This window comes from Aquila chrysaetos, chromosome 13, assembly GCF_900496995.4.
Source record: "Aquila chrysaetos chrysaetos chromosome 13, bAquChr1.4, whole genome shotgun sequence".
Lineage (NCBI taxonomy): Eukaryota > Metazoa > Chordata > Aves > Accipitriformes > Accipitridae > Aquila > Aquila chrysaetos.
In genome coordinates, this window is record NC_044016.1 from 40,538,765 (window position 1) to 40,557,964 (window position 19,200).

The 19,200-nt window shown below is 61.2% G+C and overlaps 2 protein-coding genes across 2 annotated transcripts; one reads left to right on the forward strand and one right to left on the reverse strand.

Moving 5' to 3' along the window:
- Positions 1-1,861: 1,861 nt before the first annotated feature.
- Positions 1,862-8,177, reverse strand: ARID5A (AT-rich interaction domain 5A). Its single transcript, XM_030034970.1, is given in 8 exon segments — positions 1,862-3,493; positions 3,495-3,818; positions 4,096-4,243; positions 4,362-4,459; positions 4,565-4,617; positions 4,712-4,877; positions 5,653-5,747; positions 7,910-8,177. Coding segments are annotated over 7 exon segments (1,818 nt in total). The 5' UTR covers positions 5,713-5,747; positions 7,910-8,177; the 3' UTR covers positions 1,862-2,524.
- Positions 8,178-9,632: 1,455 nt separating this feature from the next.
- Positions 9,633-19,062, forward strand: LOC115349983 (serine/threonine-protein kinase 10-like). The gene is made up of 18 exons (XM_030034961.2): positions 9,633-10,966; positions 11,872-12,036; positions 12,168-12,216; positions 12,439-12,588; positions 12,699-12,771; positions 13,161-13,355; positions 13,681-13,762; positions 13,848-13,958; positions 14,054-15,919; positions 16,040-16,170; positions 16,754-16,877; positions 17,051-17,230; positions 17,335-17,464; positions 17,578-17,702; positions 17,788-17,973; positions 18,096-18,221; positions 18,325-18,438; positions 18,576-19,062. Exons 1-18 carry the CDS (start codon positions 10,820-10,822, stop codon positions 18,681-18,683), a joined length of 4,062 nt encoding a protein of 1,353 aa, XP_029890821.1. The 5' UTR covers positions 9,633-10,819; the 3' UTR covers positions 18,684-19,062.
- The last annotated feature ends 138 nt before the right edge of the window (positions 19,063-19,200 follow it).

Sequence of the window (19,200 nt, forward strand, 5' to 3'; positions counted from 1 at the left end):
GGGCTGCGATTTGGTGGGTCTTTTTGTGGTTATCGGGGATAATCCTGATGCTCTGTATGTATGTCTTCATCCCGCGCTGCGGCTCTGCTGAGCCCTTGACCCTCACTTCCCCGGAGGGACGCAGGGCGCGATGCAACGTTTGCCGGCTGAGACGCTTTCGGGGAGCGTGATTCTTGGCAGACGGAGACCCACAGTGCCGGGGCAGCCCCGTGCTCCCGCCAAGGGCAGGCACGTTTCGGAAATCTCTGCTCACTTCCTCATCCTGCCGGCTCGTGAGAAGATCCTGTTTTTGGCTCGGCTTGGCCAGGACGGCACACACCACGGCAGAAGCAGGGTGTTTGTTACAAGGAGCCTGAAAACAGCAGAGAATAACAGTTTTCCCCTTTGAAGGCTGTATTTGCTCGTCGTAAGAAGAGGGAGATGCTGTGAATCCCTTCCCACCTCTCCTGGGCTATACACACGCTGCTCCAGATGCTGTCCGGCTTTTTGGGCACCACCGTGCTTTGCTCTTCGCAGCCTCTCGCACGCCGGACTTCATGCCGGCACGATGGTGAGTAGCAGTCTTGAGGGTGCCGAGATTTGCCAGCACCCCAAACCCTGCTGAGCCCTGGGCTTTTCTTCCCTTTTCCCTGGAGTTCTGTGGGGGGAAAAAAAAATAAATAAAAAAAAAAAAAGCAAGATTTTACTTTGCCAGCAATCCGGGTTCAGCCCAGGCAAAGTTTCCTGCAGGAAGGGTCATGGGTGCGGGATGACCTTGAATCCCAAGGCTGAGCTAGCCCCTGGCATGGGGGGTTTGCCGATGGGATGCCACTAAATGTGGCACCTTCTCCCTGAGCGGACAGTGATGGGAAAACAACCAGGATGAACTTAGGCTTGGCTCTAGCATCCGCGGCACCCATGGACACAAGCATGTCTGGTAAAAACGAGGGTCTGCTGTCGACCTGCAGTGTTTTTAAGCAGCTCAACTTTCTTTTCCAGGCTTGAAGTCACAATTTCTCTGCTGCAGTAACAATAATAAGGCTGAGACACCCTTAGGGATGTGGCGCCTCCAGTGCTCTCACTCCCAGGTGCGAAGGCAGCTCTTTGTGGGAAGGCTTGATCTCCGTGGCCACGTCCTCGCTCCCAAACCGGGGTGAATGGTAGGTGTTTTGGCAGTGAAGCTCTTGGGGTAGAGTCGGGGTGGTCTGCAGCGCGTGTAATGCCTTTCCAATGCCCAGGCTGGAAGATCCAGGAGTGGTTGCGTCTGTGACGCTGCTCTTCTCAACGAGTCTAATGCTCTAAGCATCATGGAGTGACCAGTGCTGCCTGGGACTAATTCTTCTTTTCCAATTTCTATCCCAAAGCTTTTCCTTTCCGTGGATACAGCAGAAGTGGTCCTTAAAAGCTGACTTATGGCTCCTGCTCCACCTGAAGCAGTAACCCTCTCTGGGGATGAGCAAGTGCCACCGTCCCTCTGCCCTTTCCACTTTGATGGCTCGTGCTGAGGCGCCCAGGACGGCGGTGAGCGGATGCGCTTGTGGGGAGCAGCCGGCATGAGAAAAGCGAGTCCTGCGCTTCTGACAAAGCCTTTAGGCCATTTGCAACAGCTCAACAGGAGCTCCCAGAGGCAAAAAGGACCTGGAGATGTTGCTGGGCTGGTTCGCACTGGGGCGTGTGGCTGCTCCACAAAACGGCTGTGATTCCCCCAAAACGGATGCAGAAAAGCACCTCCTTCTCCATGGGATCGGGGCAGCCCCAGAGGTGGGTCTCAGCCCATCCCCACAGCATCACGAAATGCCTCTGGGGCTCCGTGCTTAGGGTGAGGATCCCCCCAAACCCTGCCCCGATCCCAGAAATGAAGGACACCCCAAACACCACCAGGTCGGGACCATCCAGCCAGTTTTATTTTGGGCGCTGCCCCTGCAACCAGCTCAGCCGCTGTGGCTGTTCGAGGTGCAGAGCAACAGCGAGCGGAGCGGCCGGAGTGCTTTGCGGGCAGACACCCAACGCAGCGGCCGCTCGCTGCAGTCCCAAACCCCTAAAAAAACCTCGGGAGCCCTGGACAGAGGCAACGGAATTAAAAACCAAAATTGCATCAGGTGGTGTGAGCCAGCCGGGGCTCTGGACCAGGGAGTCGCCGAGCATCCTGGCCACGGCGGGGTGGGAATAACCGTCGCCCAGCTCAGCCTCCTCGCCACATCATGCGAAACCGCGCCGGGGCACGGCATCTCTAGCAAAATAGAAACCTCTGCAACTCATTTTGCTCCCTTTTTTTTATGTGTGTATGTATATATATATATAATATATATATAACCCTGTGATATTGGTAGTTAAGTCACCGGCGGAACGATGTCAGATACAAACAGCTCTAAGATCAAGAGTAAAAATGACACAGTCCAGATTGTCTCCTCTTAGTCCCCTTGCCAGGCTCTGAAGCGGTGACCGGCTCCGGCACGCGCATCGCTTCCCGGCTCAGCTGCCGCGGCATCCTGGCCGGCTCCCTTCTCCGCAGGGAACGAGGCCGATCCGGAGCGGGATGGAAGCGCTACAGCTTGGCGTGGCGGTGAAAGGCCGGCGCGTGCGGGGAGGCATAGGTGGGTTGGCTGTGCCACGTTGCCGCCGGGTAGAGCCGGTGCTGCAGCGAGCTCTCGTAGGACGCCGGGTAGTGCCCGGGGCCGGTCGCCAGCGGCCGGCACAGGTCGGTGGGCTGCGTGGAGGCGGCTACCAAAGGGCTGGGGAAAGCGGGGATGACGAAGGGGTTGACGGAGAGGGACGGTGCCGCTGGCACCCCTTGGGTTTTGAGGTGCTCCAGCGGGTTGCCGAAGCTCACCGGGAAACGCAGCATCGCTCCCTTGTAAACGTCCGGGGCTTGCGGCAGCGGCGTGGCGTAGCCAGGGCTGGCCACTACCGCCTTGGGTTTGGCCAGCCCTTGCTGGCCCCCGGGCGAGCCGGCGCCCGGGTCCCTGCCGTCGGCCTCCTTCACGAAGGGAGAGATGGCACGTAACTTCGCGCTGGGGCCGAAAGCCGTCTCCTCCTCCCGACCGCGCTTGCCCCTCGGCGCGGTGGGGGCGAAGCCGGCCCCGGGGGGCACCCAGCAGGCTTTGACGGCGGCACAGGCGGCCGCTCGCCGGCTCTCCCTGCTCCACGGCTGCCCTCCTTTGCTCCGCAGGTCTTGGGGCTGCTCCGGCTCCTCGGGTCGCGACGGGAAGGCGGAAGGCGGCTCCAAAAAATCCTTCAAGCTGGAGAAATACCCCCAGAGGGGATGGCAGCCGACGGGCTTCAGCACCTCGTTGCGGTAGGCGTGGAAGCAGCCGGTGAAGACGGTGGGCGCCGGACACCCGTCCTCGGCCCGCGGGCAGGGTTGGCTGTCTCTCTCGCCGGGGGACGCGCTGGGGACGGGTCCCACCTCGCTCCCGACGCTCGGAGCTGTATCCCGAGCTCCGGACGGCTCCGGGCTCCTCCGCTCATCCAGGTGGGGGCCGGCGGCCAGCCGGGGGGGGCTCGGGTTTGGGGCCGGGGCCGGCGTCGCTCGCCGACCGCCGGCCCTCGGGGCAGTGGCGTTTGTGGCAGTGCAAGGACTCTGCCTTGCTCACTTGGGCCAGCAGCTTCTTCTTGGCCAGCGGAGACATGATGGGGTGGTTGCCTTTGGAGTAGAAGCTGGAGAAAAGGCGCTTGTAGGTTTCGGTGTGGGTCCTGCAGGTGCCGGGACACCCCCCCGAGGGGTTCGGGCACGGGACCCCCGGACCGGAGCATCCCTCCACCGCCCGGCCCCGCTCCGGCGCGTCCCTCGCCTCTTCTGTGCCGGCCGCTCCCTCCGGCTTCGCCTTATCCGGAGGCATCTGCGAGCAAAGGGCATTCGGGGGGTGGGTGCCGGGCTCTGCCGCATCCCTGTGCCGGGGTCCCGGCTGCCCCCCGGCCCCCTCCCCATCTTTGGCTGCCCTCAAGCCCTCCACTCTCCTCTTTTCCCAGCCAGCCGCATCCCTCTTGGCTCTTCCCTGGCCACCCCGATGGATTCCCCCCGGCGAGGGACAGACCCGGGGGTCGGTGCGGGGTTCCGGGGCTGTTCCCAAACCGGAGCCACATCAACCGGGGTCTGGGGAGGGGGGGGCCACGCACCTGCTCCCGGCCCTTCTCCTTCTTGGCCCTCTTGCTCTTCTCGCCCGTCTCGGTGCCCTTGGAGACCTTGTACTGCTTGCGGGGCTTGCTGGGGGGCAGAGGCTTGTCGTCCTCCCCCTTGAGATGCCGCACGTACGGGAGGACCAGCCTGCGGGGGGGGGTGTGTGGGATGTGGGGGAGCGGCAGTGAGAACCGGCGCCGGGAGGGGAAACCGAGGCACGGAGCGGGACCCCCCCACCCCACCCCGCCCCAGGCTCGTCCCCCACCTCTCGTAGTGCCGCCGGGTGCAGGTGGCCGCGCTGGTGCTGCCGGGGCTGCCCCCCAGTTCGTCGTAGACGTTCTTCCAGAGCCGTCGTCCCGTCACCTGCGGCGGGGAGGGATGGGTTAGCCGCCCCCCCCCCAGCCCCGGGCACCCAGGGGACATCCCGGCACCCAGGGGACGTCCCGGCACCCAGGGGACGTGGCTTACCAGCTCGTAGGCTCCCAGCTTCTCCACGGCTTTGTAGATCTTCCAGAGGTTAACTGGAAATAAAAAGAGGAGACGCCGAGGGTCAGGGGGACGCGGTGCTCGCCGACGCGGCCGCCGGCAACTCCGGCCGGTCCCCGAGGGACGTACTCTGCTTGAAGCCGAGGTGGGGGATCCTCTCGATGGGGGTGTGTCGGTCCTTCATGAACTTGTAGAGGCTGACGAGGAAGGCTTCCTCCTCCTCCTTCTCCCCGCCGGCTGTCGTTTCTTCCACCGGCTTCTCCCGCTCGGAGCCATCCTCCCGGACCGGAGCCTCCTGCGAGACACGGGGGGCGTGAGAAAGAGCCGAAGGGGAAACTGAGGCGGAGCAGAAGCACCCAACAACCTCCCCCCCCCCCCCCCAACCTCGGGGATGCTTTGCAACCCAAAGGCATTTAACAAGCTCTCGGTTCGTTAGCCGGCAGCCCGGGCCGCCCGCCAAGTTGGTCAAAGCGCTGGAACCGTGCGAGAACACGAGGAACGGCTTCCAGGAAAACAGACGGGCAGAAATTCATCCTCCACCCCCCCCCCCCGCCGCCGCCTTTCTCGGCTAAAAATGTTTCTCGTTTGTTTGTTCTACATTTTCCGGAGTTATAAAACTTGTTGCTATTTTTGGGCAAAGCAGCTGCTCGGCTCCCAAGTACTTGATTTTTTTTATTTATTTATTTTTTTAATTCTTCTTCTTCTTCTTTCTATTCTTTTAACCGCTTGTGACGGACGTGGTATTTTAACGGCTGAACTATTTTGAGGCTTTTTTTTTTTTTTAAAAATAAAAAGCCGCTGGGGGGGGGGGGCGCAAAACCTAACCACCCCCCTCCCCCTTCGTCAGGATAAAAAAATAATTAGAAGCCGCGTTGGGGTGGGGGGGAAAGCTCATTTCTGTCCCCAAAAATGCCCTGTTTTGGGTAAGTTTCCCCCCCCCAGTGCTGGGAAATTCACCCTCCTCTTCCACATCCTCGCTTTCACAGGCGGAAAAGCGATCTCGTGTGTGTGTTTCCCCCCAAAATATGGAGGGGTTCAGCATCCTCCCCCCCCCCCCCAAAAAAACTCACCACCGGTTTGGCAGCGGTGGGCTCTTGGGGGTCTTGTCCCTGTGCTTGGTTGTCCTCCATGGGGGGAAAAGTTGTCTTTGATTTTAGGAGGGGTCCTGCAAAGCAAAAACAAAAAAAATAGGGGGGGTGAGACACCCCAAATTGTTGCTGCTCCCCCCCCAAAAAAAAAATTAAGGGTAAATTGGGATGATTTGGGCCACGGTGTCGCCCGTCAGGCACTGAAATCGGCCGGCCGATTTCGGTGCCTGGCGGGCGACACCGTGGCCCCAGGCTGCCCCCCCCCCCCCCCAATTTAGGGCTCAATCCCCCCTTGACACCCCAAATCCCCCCTCCACCCGCCCCTACTTTTTTGGGTGAAAACTTTGGCAAAAAAGGGAAAAAAAAGCGGGAGGGCCAACCTGGGGAAACTGAGGAACGGGGTAAGTGGGGGGGGCGACGGCGACCCCCCCCACTCCCACGAGAGACCCTCTCCGGTGTGTCCCCCCCCCCGCCCCGCGATCGCGGTCCCGCTCACCCGCCGCCGCCGCGCCATGTGATTACCCGCCGCGCCCGCGGGGCGGCACCGCCACGCCCCCCTCTCCGCCTATTGGCTAGCGCTTCCACGCCCCCCTCTTCCTATTGGATAACCCAGCCGCTCGTTGTTGTTCCCCCTCCCCTAGCGAAGGGCATGCTGGGAGTTGTAGTCCTGCGGCTCACCGTGCGTGTGTCTGCGGGTTCCGCGCGTGTGTGTGTGTGTGTGTGTGCGCACACGCGTGTGCGTGGACATGTATATTGCTACGTGGGCGTGTAGCTGTGCGTGTGGGTTCATATATTTCGGGGAAAGTGGGTATTTGCAAGTGTGGGGGGGTGTGTGTGTGCAAGGGGGGCACACGCGTGGGTAAAAATGCGCGTGCCAGGGTGGGCACGCGTGTTCCTGGTGGGGTATACGAGTGCCAACACGCGTGTGCAGGTGAGTACAGGCACGTGTGGGCGTGTACATACACGTGGGCACCCGCGCATGCACACGCGTGTGCACGTGCACAGAGGTGAGCACACGCGTGGCGGGTACGCGCCTCTGCCTGGGGGTGCAGTGCTGGTGGGCACACGCGTGTACCTCTATGTGCCTGCAGGTACACGCGTGTGCGGCAGGTACGCGCGAAGTACACGCGTGTCCGTACGCATGCGGACCCCTGCGTGACCCAGCCGTGATTTCACCGGCTCGGATTTGATTCCCGGCACCGCGAGTGTGGCCGAGCCGCTGACGTGATTTCCTCCTTTTCTGGTATTGCTACGAAAACGCAGGAAACCGGGAGGGGTGGGGAGGGGCAGACAACAGGGGCTTTTGGGGTGAAAAGCGGCCGATTTGGGGCTGAACTGCTCAGGCTGGCGTGAACAAGCTGCGTTGCATCTAACCAGGCGGCGGGCGAGCTTTGTGCCGGTAAAATCTGGGGAGCTGAAGGTGACGGCTGGGCTGTAATTACGCATTTAACGCGATAATAATTAACGGCGTTTTTGTGGCGGGGGCGGCACTTTCCTGGCGCTGTCGAGAAACCGCAGCGTCGCTCCGCGAAAGCTGGGCCGGAGCGGGCTGAGACCGGCCAAACTCATCGCACGTACCGCCCCACCGCGCTTCTCGCCACCTGCGAACAGCCCTCGGCGCCCCGCGGGCCTCGTTCTCCTTATCGAAATCACCCCCCCCCCTTAACCTAAATTTTGACCGTTTAGGCCCAAATTCCCGGCGCGCGGCGTCCCGGCGTTGCCGGCCGGCCGCCGAGCGTGGCGGAGGTTGGGATCGAAGGGCCGAGCGTCACGGCTAGGAATAGCGCGGGAGCGGTGCCAAGCCATTACGGCGGGTGAGTAATGGGTTGAAGTCATCCTTTCCCCGTCCCGCGCCGCCGCCGGGAGTGAAAATAACCCCCTTACATCACCCGACGCCGGGCGAAGGGACCCGCCGGCCGCCGGGGCTGCGGGAGAAGGCTGGGGAAGGGGTTTGGGGCAGGCGGGGATGGTGGCGGGTGAGGGTGTCCCCGTGGGGTTGGGGTGGATTCCCCCCCCACCCCCCCCCGCCCCGCTTTCTCCCGTGGGTTTGGGATTCCCATCCAGCCGGACGGTTTTCCCCACGGACTTGCCGCCGTGGCATGCGCCGAGTTCGGCCGGTCTCGGCCGGGCGGCGGCGGGACGGGATGGAGACGGGGTGACGCGCGGCTCGTGGCGGCTGATGGGGGACCCCCCCCCCCCCCCCCCCCCCCCCCGGCCCCAGGGACCCCCCGGTACTCACGGGCTCAGGAGGCGAAGGCCGGGCGGCTCATCGGGCGGCCGGAGGAAGAGCTCTGTGGTTTGCTGGTGTTACGGTACTGGGGATGACGGGCTGGGGGATGAGTCATCCCCCACTCGGGGAAGTGGCGTGTGCCTGTGTGCGAGTGGGGGGGTTGCGTGTGCCATTGACTCTTTCGTTACCGGAACGGACGGGCTTTTTTTGGGGGTTCTCACCCAGGGGCAGCCCAGCACCGCGCTGAATGACTGTGCCGGACTTTCCAGCCCGACCCCCCCCCCACCACCGCTCCCCGACGCCCCAATCCAGAGCTGGCGATGCGGCCGTGGTGCCGGCCGGCCCCCGGGGGTCTGGGGACACGGATGGGTCCTGGGGGCCGGGATGCCTGTGGGGTCGTGGTCCTGGTCGCCCTCTGAGGGTGGATTTGCTGGGCACCATCCTGCGAACTGGGACAGAGCCACCGGTGTCCCCCGGTCTGGGCATCATCCTGCAAACTGGGACAGAGCCACCGGTGTCCCCTGGTCTGGGCACCATCCTGCAAACTGGGACCGAGCCACTGGCGTCCCCTGGGCTGGGCACCATCCTGCAAACTGGGACTGAGCTCCCAGCATCGCTCGGGCACTGGGTACCACTTTCCAGGGACAGTGTCCCTTGTCCCCAACTTGGGCATCCCAGTCCCATGGGAACAAAGCCATCCATAAGTGGGGGATGGCAGGGGCCGGACTGGGGGCTGCTGGAGAGCACCCATGGGTGCTCAACCCCATAGCAGCCCCCCAACAGTCGCCCCCCCGCCCCCCGGCCAGCTTGTGAAAGAGCCCCAAAAAAAAAAGAAAAATCCCCCGGTGACTCATTTTGGGCCAACAGCCGGAGAAAGCAGAAGCAGGGGGAGGTCAGGGGGGGCATCTGGCTCCTGTCCCCCCCCAGGGCTAGAAAAGGGGTGAAGGAATCTGAGGGTGACATTAACCCTTTTGTTCCAGGAACACATCCGCTTTCTACTTAATAATAACGTGATTTAATGAAAAAGAGCAAAAAAACAACAACAAAAACCCCCATTTGGGTTTCTATTCCTGGCTCCGGTTTCTATTTAAGCAGAATGGGGGGGTCTGGAGCTCTGTGTGTGTGTGTGTGTGTGTGTGCGCGCGCGTGTGTCCTGCCTCAGTTTCCCCTTGCACGTGGCGGCTGTGTGCACAGTCCAGCCTGCCTGGACTCGCCATCACCTCTGCTTGCCTGGCTGGGAATATATTGAATTTCAGGCTCTCGGTGGGGAGCTGAGCATCCATCCCTGGGTGGGATCTGGCCCCTGCAGGGCTCTGCTCCAACAGGAGCACGAGGGAAAGCTTCTGCCCCAGTTGGAGTTTATTTTTTGATCCCATGGAAGAGATGCTGGAGGAAAAGGGGAATTATTGAGGTTGAAAGATGTCACTGGGGTGATAGTGGCCATCAGTGCACTGAAAGGTGTCAGGGCTCAGCCAGTGTGCAAAGCCCAGTGCTGTCAGCTGCTGGAAAAGGAATAGAAGGAAAAGGAGAAGGAGACAGAAAAGGAGAAGGAAAAGGAGAAGGAAAAGGAGAAGGAAAAGGAGAAGGAAAAGGAGAAGGAGGAAACGGAGAAGGAGGAAACGGAGAAGGCAATGGAGGAAAAGGAAAAGAAGAAGTAGAAGAAAGAAAAGGAGAAGGAGAAAAAGGAAAAAGAGAAGGAAAAAAGGAAAAGGAGAAGGAAAAAAAGGAAAAGGAGAAGGAAAAAAAGAGCCAAAAAATGAAAGCCCAGCTGCTGGGGATGGCGCTGGATTCAGCAGTGCTGGCGGCACCTGCATCCCTTTGGGGCACAAACTGCGGCAACAGGGTTCATTATCTCATGAGGGTCTGGGGGGGCTTTGAGGTTGCCGGAATCGCCAGCACCCTCCTCCCGTGGGTTAATCCCATCGAGTGGTGGTATAGAAGTGTAGCTCTATTCTGAATCCTGACGCTATAAATTATGAATATAAAGCCGTGAAATAGCTCCTGGATTTAATTACCCCATGATTAAACGATGTAATCACTGGGAAAACAGCCTCCTCGAGGAGCACACGTGAGCTGAGCCCCCCCCCAGCACCGGGGAGATGCTGTGCCCACACTGGCACAGGGGGTTTATTATTCACGAGGCAAAAACCACCTTGATTTAGGGGAGCAGCTGGAGCCGGATGCTTTCGGGTGCTGCTGCAGCACCCTGGGTGCTGGGGGGGACACAAGCACACTTTGGGTGCCCCCCATCGAGAGGAGGCTGGCGGCTGCAAAAGGAGGTGCCAGCCACAGTGCCAACATTTTACACCCCAACCCTCTGCCAAAGCGGTGGCATGGCTGAACACCAACCTAACCACAAGGGTCTTTCCAGGGACAGTTAATTAGTGGGGCACTAATGAGGCTTAATGACCTCACCTGGGGTGTCCCAACACCCACGGGACCTATTTAAGCTCAGCCCAGCCATGGAGCCTGTTGCTGCTCATCCCAGCCAAGGCTGCACATGGATGTGCATGTGCAGGGATGCATAAATTCACGGGGATGCGCACCTAGACAAGCGCCTGTGACCGTAAAGGAGCGTATACCTGCAGAGGGATGCCCAGGGACCCCTATAGACCCACGCACGTGGCTTTGGCAGGGGTGCAAGGTGGGGCGGGGGGGGGGGGCAGGCAGCACCTTTGGGTGAGCACGAACCTTTTCTCCCACCCTGAAAATACCCGAGGGTGGGATGCGACCTGTACGGGGCGAAGCATCCCCTTTTCGGCACCTCCATCTCACGGCACATCCTGCGCGGGCCGGGGCAGCGCTCAGCCCCTTCCTGCCCGCGGGGGAGGAAGAGCGAGGGCTGCGAAGGCTGCGAAGGTGCTTGGTGGAGGAGCTTGAGCCCAGCCGTCCACCTTTTCTCTGCATGGAGGTGGCCCCATGGCTTTTCTCCGGCGCCTTTTTGGCTTTTCGGAAAAGAAGAAGCCGCCGAGGCAGTATGAGCACGTTAAACGGGATGTCGACCCCGAGGAGGCCTGGCAGGTGCTGGGCGAGCTGGGCGATGGCGCCTTCGGCAAGGTCTTTAAGGTAGGAGGGCACTTCAAAACGCTGCTGGTGCCCCAAGGGTTTTTGCAAATGCTTTTTTTTTTTTTTTTCTGGTGCTGCCTCGCATCGTGCAGTTTCCGGCACGCAAGAAGCTAAAAAACCTCTAAACAGCCCCAAATTTCTAGCAGAAGATGGCAGGTTCCTCGCCCGGTGCTGGCTCAGCCCATCCCCAACCTTCGGCACGGGGAGAGCCACCGGCTCCTGGAGTCGGCCCGTTTGCCGGCGGGTGTTTGCCTCTTTGCTTGGTGTGAGGGTGTTGAGACGGGGATGTTTTTCTCTGAAACCACGGTGCAGAGCCGGAGCGCGACAGGAAACCCAAATTCGCCGCTCATCAGACCCACGGCAGCAGCCGCCTTCCGGCACTGGGGCCGGTGGCGCGCAGCAGTGATGGTCCCCGGCCCTGGCTGGGCTTGTCCTGGCCAAACCCATCCCCTTTTCTCTCTTTTTGGTGTTTTCGGGGCAGGCGAATGCCTTGGCATTGCTCGCAGGATGGGACCACCAAAAAAGGTCCTTGGGGTGGGGTTTGCTGAGCCCCCACGTGCCGGTGCTCGCTGTGGCTGCGCCCACGGGAATTATATTGCATCCGTGGGAGGACGTAGCTTGCAGGAGGGTTTTGGGATACAGTGGGATTCTCCGAGACCCGCACACAGGGCGGCACGGCCACACTGGGACCACCTGCACGTCAGCCCCGTGCATGGGGTGGCCGCGCAGCCCTCTCCTTCCTGGCTCTGGTGACAGTGGGGTCCCCACGTCTGTCCCCAGCATTTGGCTTGGCAGCACCGAGCACCCGGAGAGGGATGTGATGGGTCCAAGCTTCCCCCTCTCTGAAAATTGTGGGGCTGCTCCTTTCGTACCCCACGAGCCCCCACGAAACCTCTCCCCCCCAGGCGCAGAACAAGGTGACGGGGGTGTTGGCGGCCGCCAAGGTGATCGACACCCCGAGTGAGGAGGAATTGGAGGACTACGTGGTGGAGATCGAGATCTTGGCTTGTTGTGACCACCCCAACATCACTAAGCTGCTGGATGCGCTCTACTGGAATGGGCGGCTCTGGGTGAGCTATGGAGGGTGCTGGTCCCCCCCCCCCACCTCCACCAACCAGGGTCCCACCAGCATCTTGGGGCTGGGGGACTCAGTCTGGAGGGGACATGTTTGCAGACCAGGGTGGGAAACATCTCCCTGCAGATCCTGGTGGAGTTTTGTCCCGGAGGGGCCGTGGATGCAGCAATTTTGGGTAAATAAATGTGGGGTTTTTTTCCAGCTGGCGTGCAGCCGTCGGAGGGTTTGGGATGGGATTGCCAAATTTCATGGCGTGGAAGGGAGTCCTGGGCTTGTGCAGCATGTCCAGGAGGGAGGATGGGTTGGGGTGCATCTTCCTCCGGGTCCCCCCCGGGTTTGCGGGGGTTGCTGGGCAAGAGGCATCATTAGCGGTGGGGTTCATTTGCGCTAACGGCAGAGCTGGAGAAAGGGTTGACGGAGGAGCAGATCCGAGTGGCTTGCAAGCAGCTGCTGCTGGCACTGCAGTACCTGCACGGCTGCAAGATCATCCACAGGGACGTGAAGGCTGGCAACGTCCTGCTCACCCTCGACGGGGACATCAAGCTGGGTGAGTCCCCGGGGCATCGGGGTGCCGCGGGGCAGAGGGAGGCCAGGAGTGAAGTCCCGGGGATGCTTTTCCCCAAGGATCCTCTCTCATGGCTGCTCTCTGCTCTACAGCCGATTTTGGTGTCTCGGCCAAAAACTCCAGCACCGTCCAGCGCCGGGTGTCCTTCATCGGTACCCCGTACTGGTAGGTGTGGGGCAGAAATCCCCGGGGGCTGGTGGGATTTGAGAGTGCAGGCAGGTGGGATGGGGGAGCCCAGATGTCCTGTTCCTCCTGTGGATGCTCACAACCAGCTCCTTGACACTAGGAGCATCTCGAGGAACTGGATTTTTCCTCCTCCAGCCAACACTGGCTCCAGGGTGGGCTTCCCAGTAGCGTGAGACTAGGTATGGAGAGGACACGTGGGGGGCTGGTGGGTGCAAGCCCTCCTGGGGTAGCGCTGGAAAAGCTGGGGTCGAATCTTGTGCCTGTAGGGTTGTCTCTGGAGGGGATGGCACCTGGGTTTGGTTTCAGGGGGAGATACCAGCCCCTGGCCCAGGGCAAGCTGGAGCTCTTCCCCTCTCTCCCATGCACAGGATGGCCCCAGAGGTGGTACAGTGTGAGACGTCCAAGGAGAGCCCCTACGGCTACAAGGCTGACATCTGGTCGCTGGGCATCACGCTGATCGAGATGGCCGAGATGGAGCCCCCCTACCACGAGCTGAACCCCCTCCGGGTGCTGCTGAAGATCGCCAAGTCCCAGCCGCCCACCTTGCGTCACCCCAAGAGGTGGTGAGTGCCCGTGTGGAGATGTCACCCCATGTCAGTGACGGTGGGAGAAGTTGTCCCATGGGGCAGCTCCTGCTCGAAGCCATGTCTGGGCGGCTGGCACGGGCTCTTAGACCATAAGTGATGCTGGTCGTGACTCCTTCAAGCCCAGCTCCAGAAGTGGCACCGCAGGTTTCCCATTGCACCGCCTTTGCCCACAGAAGGTGACACTGGTGGGCAGCACGGGGGTAGGGACCTCCTGCCAAGGTGCTAGCAGAGCCTGAGTGTCCCTAGCATCACCCCACGGTCTGTGGGGTCCACAGTGGGGGTGACAGGGACCATCCCACAGGTCTGAAGACTTCAAGGACTTCCTGAGGAAATCCTTGGAGAAGAGCCCCGAGGCGCGGTGGTCGGCCAGCCAGCTCCTGCAGGTGGGTAGCATCCATCGCCACCTGCTCAGGGTGGTGGGACCCATCCCTGCTGCTGGCCCCGCTCACCTCCCTTGCTCCCACCCAGCACCCCTTTGTGGCGGGCATCTCCGACAAGCGGCCGCTCCGGGAGCTGGTGGCTGAAGCCCGGGCTGACGTGCTGGAGGAAGAGGATGAGGAGGAAAGTCCAGTCCCCTTGGTGCGTGAGTAGCGGCTGGCTGGGGTGCAAGATCCCTCCAACCCTTTCCACAAGCTCGTTGAGCCTCACCTCTTCCCCCGTTGTCCACCCCACAGCCTGGGCAGCAGCATGGAGAGTCCTCCTGCCCCCCAACCCTGGGGGGTCCCCTGGATGATCGGCCCCCGGACTCTGCGGGGAGAGTCGGCGAGGAGCCAGGCATTCCATCCGACGTCCAGGTGGTGGCAGAGCCAAGGACCAAGAAAGCATCTGACTTCTTGAAGCAAAGGAGGAGGAGGTCCTTGCTCGAGCCCGTGGGCTCCATGAGGCTCCCTGCAAAGAGGCCGTCCGAGTTTCTGAAGCTGATGAGGCGCAGGTCGTTTTTTGGAGGGATGAAGTCCCAAGAAACACTTAAGGAGCAGCACAGGGCAGAGCTGAGTGGGTTGGAGATCATGGCGCTGGGTGCTCCTCAAGGGACATCAGTCCCAGCAGAGGCAGGAGGAGAAGTTCAAGGGTGTAAAGAGGAGACCAGCCCTCTGGGGACCCCCTGCAACGTGGCCGAGGTCCCCTCAGGGCCACAGCGGGCAGGAGACCTTGCTGAACCGCAAGAGCTGAAGGCAGAGCAGGTTGGACCCAAGGCGGAGCCCCAGGAGGAAAACCACCGTGCTGATGCATCACCGGTGGCTGAAACGCTCGCAGAGGGACGGCTTGCAGCCCAACCGAGCCCCGTTTCAACCCCCAAAAGCGATACAAAAAAGGAGTTAAGCAGAGACCCTACTTGGAACTCACTGGCCCTGCCTGCACCCGTGGACGGGGGCTGGCACAGAGGCTTGGCCGTGGGGCAGCTGGTGGCAGCCCTGGACCTGTGGACCAAAACCCAGATCTTCAACTCACTGGCAGAGCATCGGCACCAGGTTACTCGGTCATTGCTAGACCTGAAGGTTGAGGTTGGCTTCGCTGGGGCTGAAGATCGCCTTGGGAAGGATGGTGGCAGAGCAGGGAGGGCACCCATGGGACCTGAGGGTGCGGGAGATCCTGAGCAGACTGAGCTGGTGGAGGAGAGGGTGCCACGGGGTGAAGGATCGCTGACACCCAGTGTGACAGAGGAGGTAGTGGGGGGGTCAGATGTTCTCAAGGGGTGGCAGGAACCTCCAGCCGGTCTAGGAGAGGCCGGAGAGAGGAACAACGGGGAGAGAAACTCAGGCGTGTGCGAGCCCATCGCTGACCCCCTGGACCTGGTTGAGCAGGAGCTGGGGAGGAATGAGGAGGGAGCCACAGACAATGCTGAAACTGGGGTGGAAACTTCTCCCGAGGAAGCCCTGGTGGCAGCAGAATTGAAATTGGAAGAGGATGTTGTAGAAGGGTGTTTGATTGGAGACCATAACCCAGTGGGAGATGCAGCCGGCCTGGGGGAGGTGATGCCGGCAGGACAGGAACCGGAGGCAGCCTCTGCAGCATGTGCGGGAGAGGGACCTGCAAGTGAGGAGGCCCAAAATTCAGCAGAGGATTCACCCCCTGTGGAGATCCCGGGGCCTGGTGAAGAAGAAACAGAAGAGAAAGCGGAAAGCAGCCCCAGAGACAACCAGCCAGGAGCTGCTCATGGGAATGGCTGGAAAGGAGAAGATGGAAATGATGGAGAGCTTGGAGAAGATGGGGTGCAGGTTGTTCCAGCACCTGAAGGGCCATCAAGGGATGGAGCTGGAGAGGAGATGGGTGGCTTGGAGGGTCACAGAGCAGTGCCAGAGCCCCAGGAGGGCCTTGGTGGACATCCAAAGGCCACAAAGACCGTGAGCTTTGATGCTGCCCTTGTCCGCACCTCTTCCCAGGCACGGGCAGCTTGGGAAGCAGGGAACCCACCAGATCCACCTGTCACGTCAAAGCAAGGAGAGGAGCCATCCCCTGTGGAAAACCCTGCAGATGTACAAGGTCCAAGTACCCTCCCTGCAGCAGCACAGCCTTTCCCCTCTGCCGGGGAACGCCAGCAGGTAAGAAGCTTGCAGGTAACATGGCCACGTGAAGCTGCCCCCCTCCTTACATGGGCTCCCATGTCGGGTTTACGTAGTTTTGGGCCGTCTGAGCTCAAACCGTTGCTTCCTGTTGCACAGGAACCTGCCTCGCTCCAAAGGACCGTGAAGAAAACCCGTAGGTTTGTGGTAGACGGGGAGGAGGTGAGTGTGACGACCGCCAGGACCGTCCGCAAGGCTGAGGCGAGGGATGAGATGGTGCGCTCGGCTCGGTGAGTGATGCCGCTAGCGGAGGGGCCACCAGGCATCTTCCACCTGTTTCTGGCCGAGGAGGACCAGGAGCAAAGGGGAGGAGGTGTGGGATGGAGGATGGGTCTGGGTGTCTCTGTGCAAAGTACAAGTGCTTGACCTCCAGGCTTGGAAAACCCATCTGCCTCCCTGGCTGGGGTCTACTCCAGCAGGAAAGCATGAGCAAATCCTTCCCTGCATCCTCAGAGCTGTGCACTAGGGACACATGAGGAGCCAAAACATCGCCCAGCCCCATATCTGGTGTGTCCAGCAGCCAGCTTAAGGAAAGAGAGGAAGATCTTCTCCCATAAGCTCTCACGTCACCCAAGGAGAGTAGGAAAGGATGAAGGGGGAGATGGAGGGGCAGCGACTTCGGCTGAGCTTGGGACCGTGGCCACCGCGGACCCAACCAGCGTCCCATCTTCCTTCTTGCTGGAGAAAGTCTTCTCTGTGACGTTGCACCAGGGCTGAGCTTCTCCCTTCCTTTAGCCACCTAGAAGTCAGCCATCCTGAGAGCAAGAGGGGCCACCTTCAACCCCCTCTCACCCTGATTCCCCAAACCTTCAGGCGCCAGGAGCTCCGTGAACTGCGAGTGCTGCAGAAGGAAGAGCAGCGAGCTCAGAGCCAGCTGGAGCAGAAGTTTCACCAGCAGCGGGAGCAGATGTTTCGTCACATTGAGCAGGAGATGACGGTAACCGGACCATCATCCCTTGGTGCCGTGATATGTTTGGAGAGGGACACGTGCAAGGGGGTGCTGGGGTCCCGCTGGGGGAGATGCCAGTGTCTGGGGGGGGGGGGGGGGTTTGGTTTCTTTGGTGGCCACTTCTGGTCCCTGCAGCCCCGTTAACCATATCTGCATGGCAGAGCAAGAAGGACTTTTATGACCGGGAGATGGAGAGCTTGGAGCGGCGCTACCAGCAGCTGAAGGAGCGCCAGGAGCTCCAGTACACGGTGAGGCTGCAGGATGAGGCCAAGCGCCTCAAGTCCCTCCAGGAGAAGAACTGCAGGAGGAGGATGGAAGAGCTGAAGGGTGATGGGAGAGAGGTGAGGGTCTGGGGGCAGCGCTGGCTTCCCCGGCCATGCCACCAGGAGCCTGGGGACCATCTCCCCCGGGTGCTGGGACCAAGTCCCTCCATTGCTCACCGCAGGAGCAGCGGTTCCTGCAGCAGCAGCAGGAGGAACTCAATGCAGCCCTGCAGAAGGTCGTCCAGGAGCACAAGAAGAAGATGACATCCATCGACTGGGAGTGCATCAACAAGATCCACAGCCTCAGGAGAGGTGCACACCGGGCTGGGAGGAGGAAGAGGATGGAGGGTTCCTGGGGAGGGGAGCAGGGGGTCTGGCTGGGGGTTTTTTGGAGGTGGTCATCGTGCTGTGGTCTTGCCCGGCAGCCCGTGAGTCAGTGGTGTGGAACATGGAGCAAGGGCACCTGCAGGAGAAGTACCAGCTCTTTAGGCAGCAGGTGAAGGAGCAGCACGCGCTGCAGAGGCAGCAGCTCCGCAAACGCCACGAGAAGGTGAGGTGGGAAGCGCTGGCGATGCTCCCCCAGCCCTGCAGGCTCCCGACGGCTCTCCTGGCTCACCCTCCTGCCCCTTTCCCAGGAGACAGAGAGGATGAACCGCTTCCACCAGCTCTTGCTGGAGGACCTGAAGAGCCAGCAGGCGCAGGAGCAGGCTCAGCTGCTGAAAAGCCAGCGCTGCGATGCCAAAATCCGCCTGGCCCTCTTCAAGGACAACCTGAAGATCCAGGAGGCTAATGGGGCCAAGCAGAGGGAGAGAGCCAAGCAGGTACAAGGACCTGTCCAGGGCCGACGAGGTTCCCCAGCACAAAGTGTGGGGAAAGTCCCCGCAAACTGTAAGCCATGGCTTTTAGGGAAGGGGAGGGTGACGCGGGCTGTCCCCCACCGCAGTTCGTGCAGCAGGAGGAGAGGCGGCAGCGAGCGGAGGCGCAACAGCAGCAGGAGCAGCAGGCGCAGCAGCTGCAGCAGCTGCAGCAGCAGCAGGCCGAGAGCCTGGCAGAGCTGGAGCAGGTGCAGGTACCGGGGACCACTGCAAAACTGTCCACCCCCGGGGGCTTCCCACACCCCTGCTACCTCTCCTCGAGCACCTTCCTTCCCGTTTCCACCTCCCCTCTCCCAGAGCGAGAAGATGCACCTCTTGGCAGAGCAGGAGAGGAGGCAGCTGGGGCAGCTGGACCAGGAGCACGTCATGGAGCTCAGCGAGTGGAAGCAACGGCTGGCTGCCCGCAAGGAGGTGAGTGGTCCTGCAGCCTGAAGCATCCCCTCCCCATCTTGGCCCAGCTCACGGGATGCGACGGAGGGCTGCCCTCCCTGCTGCAAGCGCCCGCAACGCAGGGCACGGGACGTGGCAGCGCTGCTCCTCTCCTCCAGATGCTGGAAGAAGAACTGGGGAACTCGCTGCCGGTGCAGCGGCGAGGAGGGCTGCACGGTGCCCACAGCAGCAACAGGATCACCCGCTTCTTCCACCTCCCCTCCTGACACTATGCCACAGATTACTGGGGAGAGGCAGGCAGCTGCCTGGGGACCAGTCCCACAGCTCTTCTGGGAGAGGGGACTGAAGGATCTCAAAGGCAAGGTGAGGGGCAGCTGCCCTGGGGGCGACGAGCCCTGGGGCCGGGCAGGATGTGGTACGGATCCTGGGGGTGGCAGACGTGGGTGTGTTCAAGCCCACCCTCGCCGTGCTGGAGGGGCTGAGGTGAAGCAGGCGCTGCCACCTCAAATCGCCCCAGAAGTCCCTCGGGGAAGTCTCCCCCACTGGTCTCGAAGCTGTGGATACAAGGGGGCTGCTGGTGCTTCCCGTGCAGACCTCCCCTCAGCTGAATTGCAACTCAAGGAAATACATCCTTTCTTGAAGAAAGTCCCTGTTTGTGACTATTTTATTTAAAACCCCTCACCTTGTGCCCCACCAGCACGTCCTGTGCCCCCAACCTGCCCCCTCAGGCCAGCTCGCAGGGAGGGGGGGTCCTGTGCCCAGAGGTGCCCACAGGGGCACAGT

What these genes read in the sequence shown, in the direction of transcription:
- LOC115349983 (XM_030034961.2), top strand. Translation starts at nt 10,820, where the DNA reads ATGGCTTTTCTCCGGCGCCTTTTTGGCTTTTCGGAAAAGAAGAAGCCG. An exon ending in TTCATCGGTACCCCGTACTG is followed by an intron (nt 12,772 to 13,160) that starts GTAGGTGTGGGG and finishes TCCCATGCACAG; the next exon opens with GATGGCCCCAGAGGTGGTAC. An exon ending in AGGAAAGTCCAGTCCCCTTG is followed by an intron (nt 13,959 to 14,053) that starts GTGCGTGAGTAG and finishes TCCACCCCACAG; the next exon opens with CCTGGGCAGCAGCATGGAGA.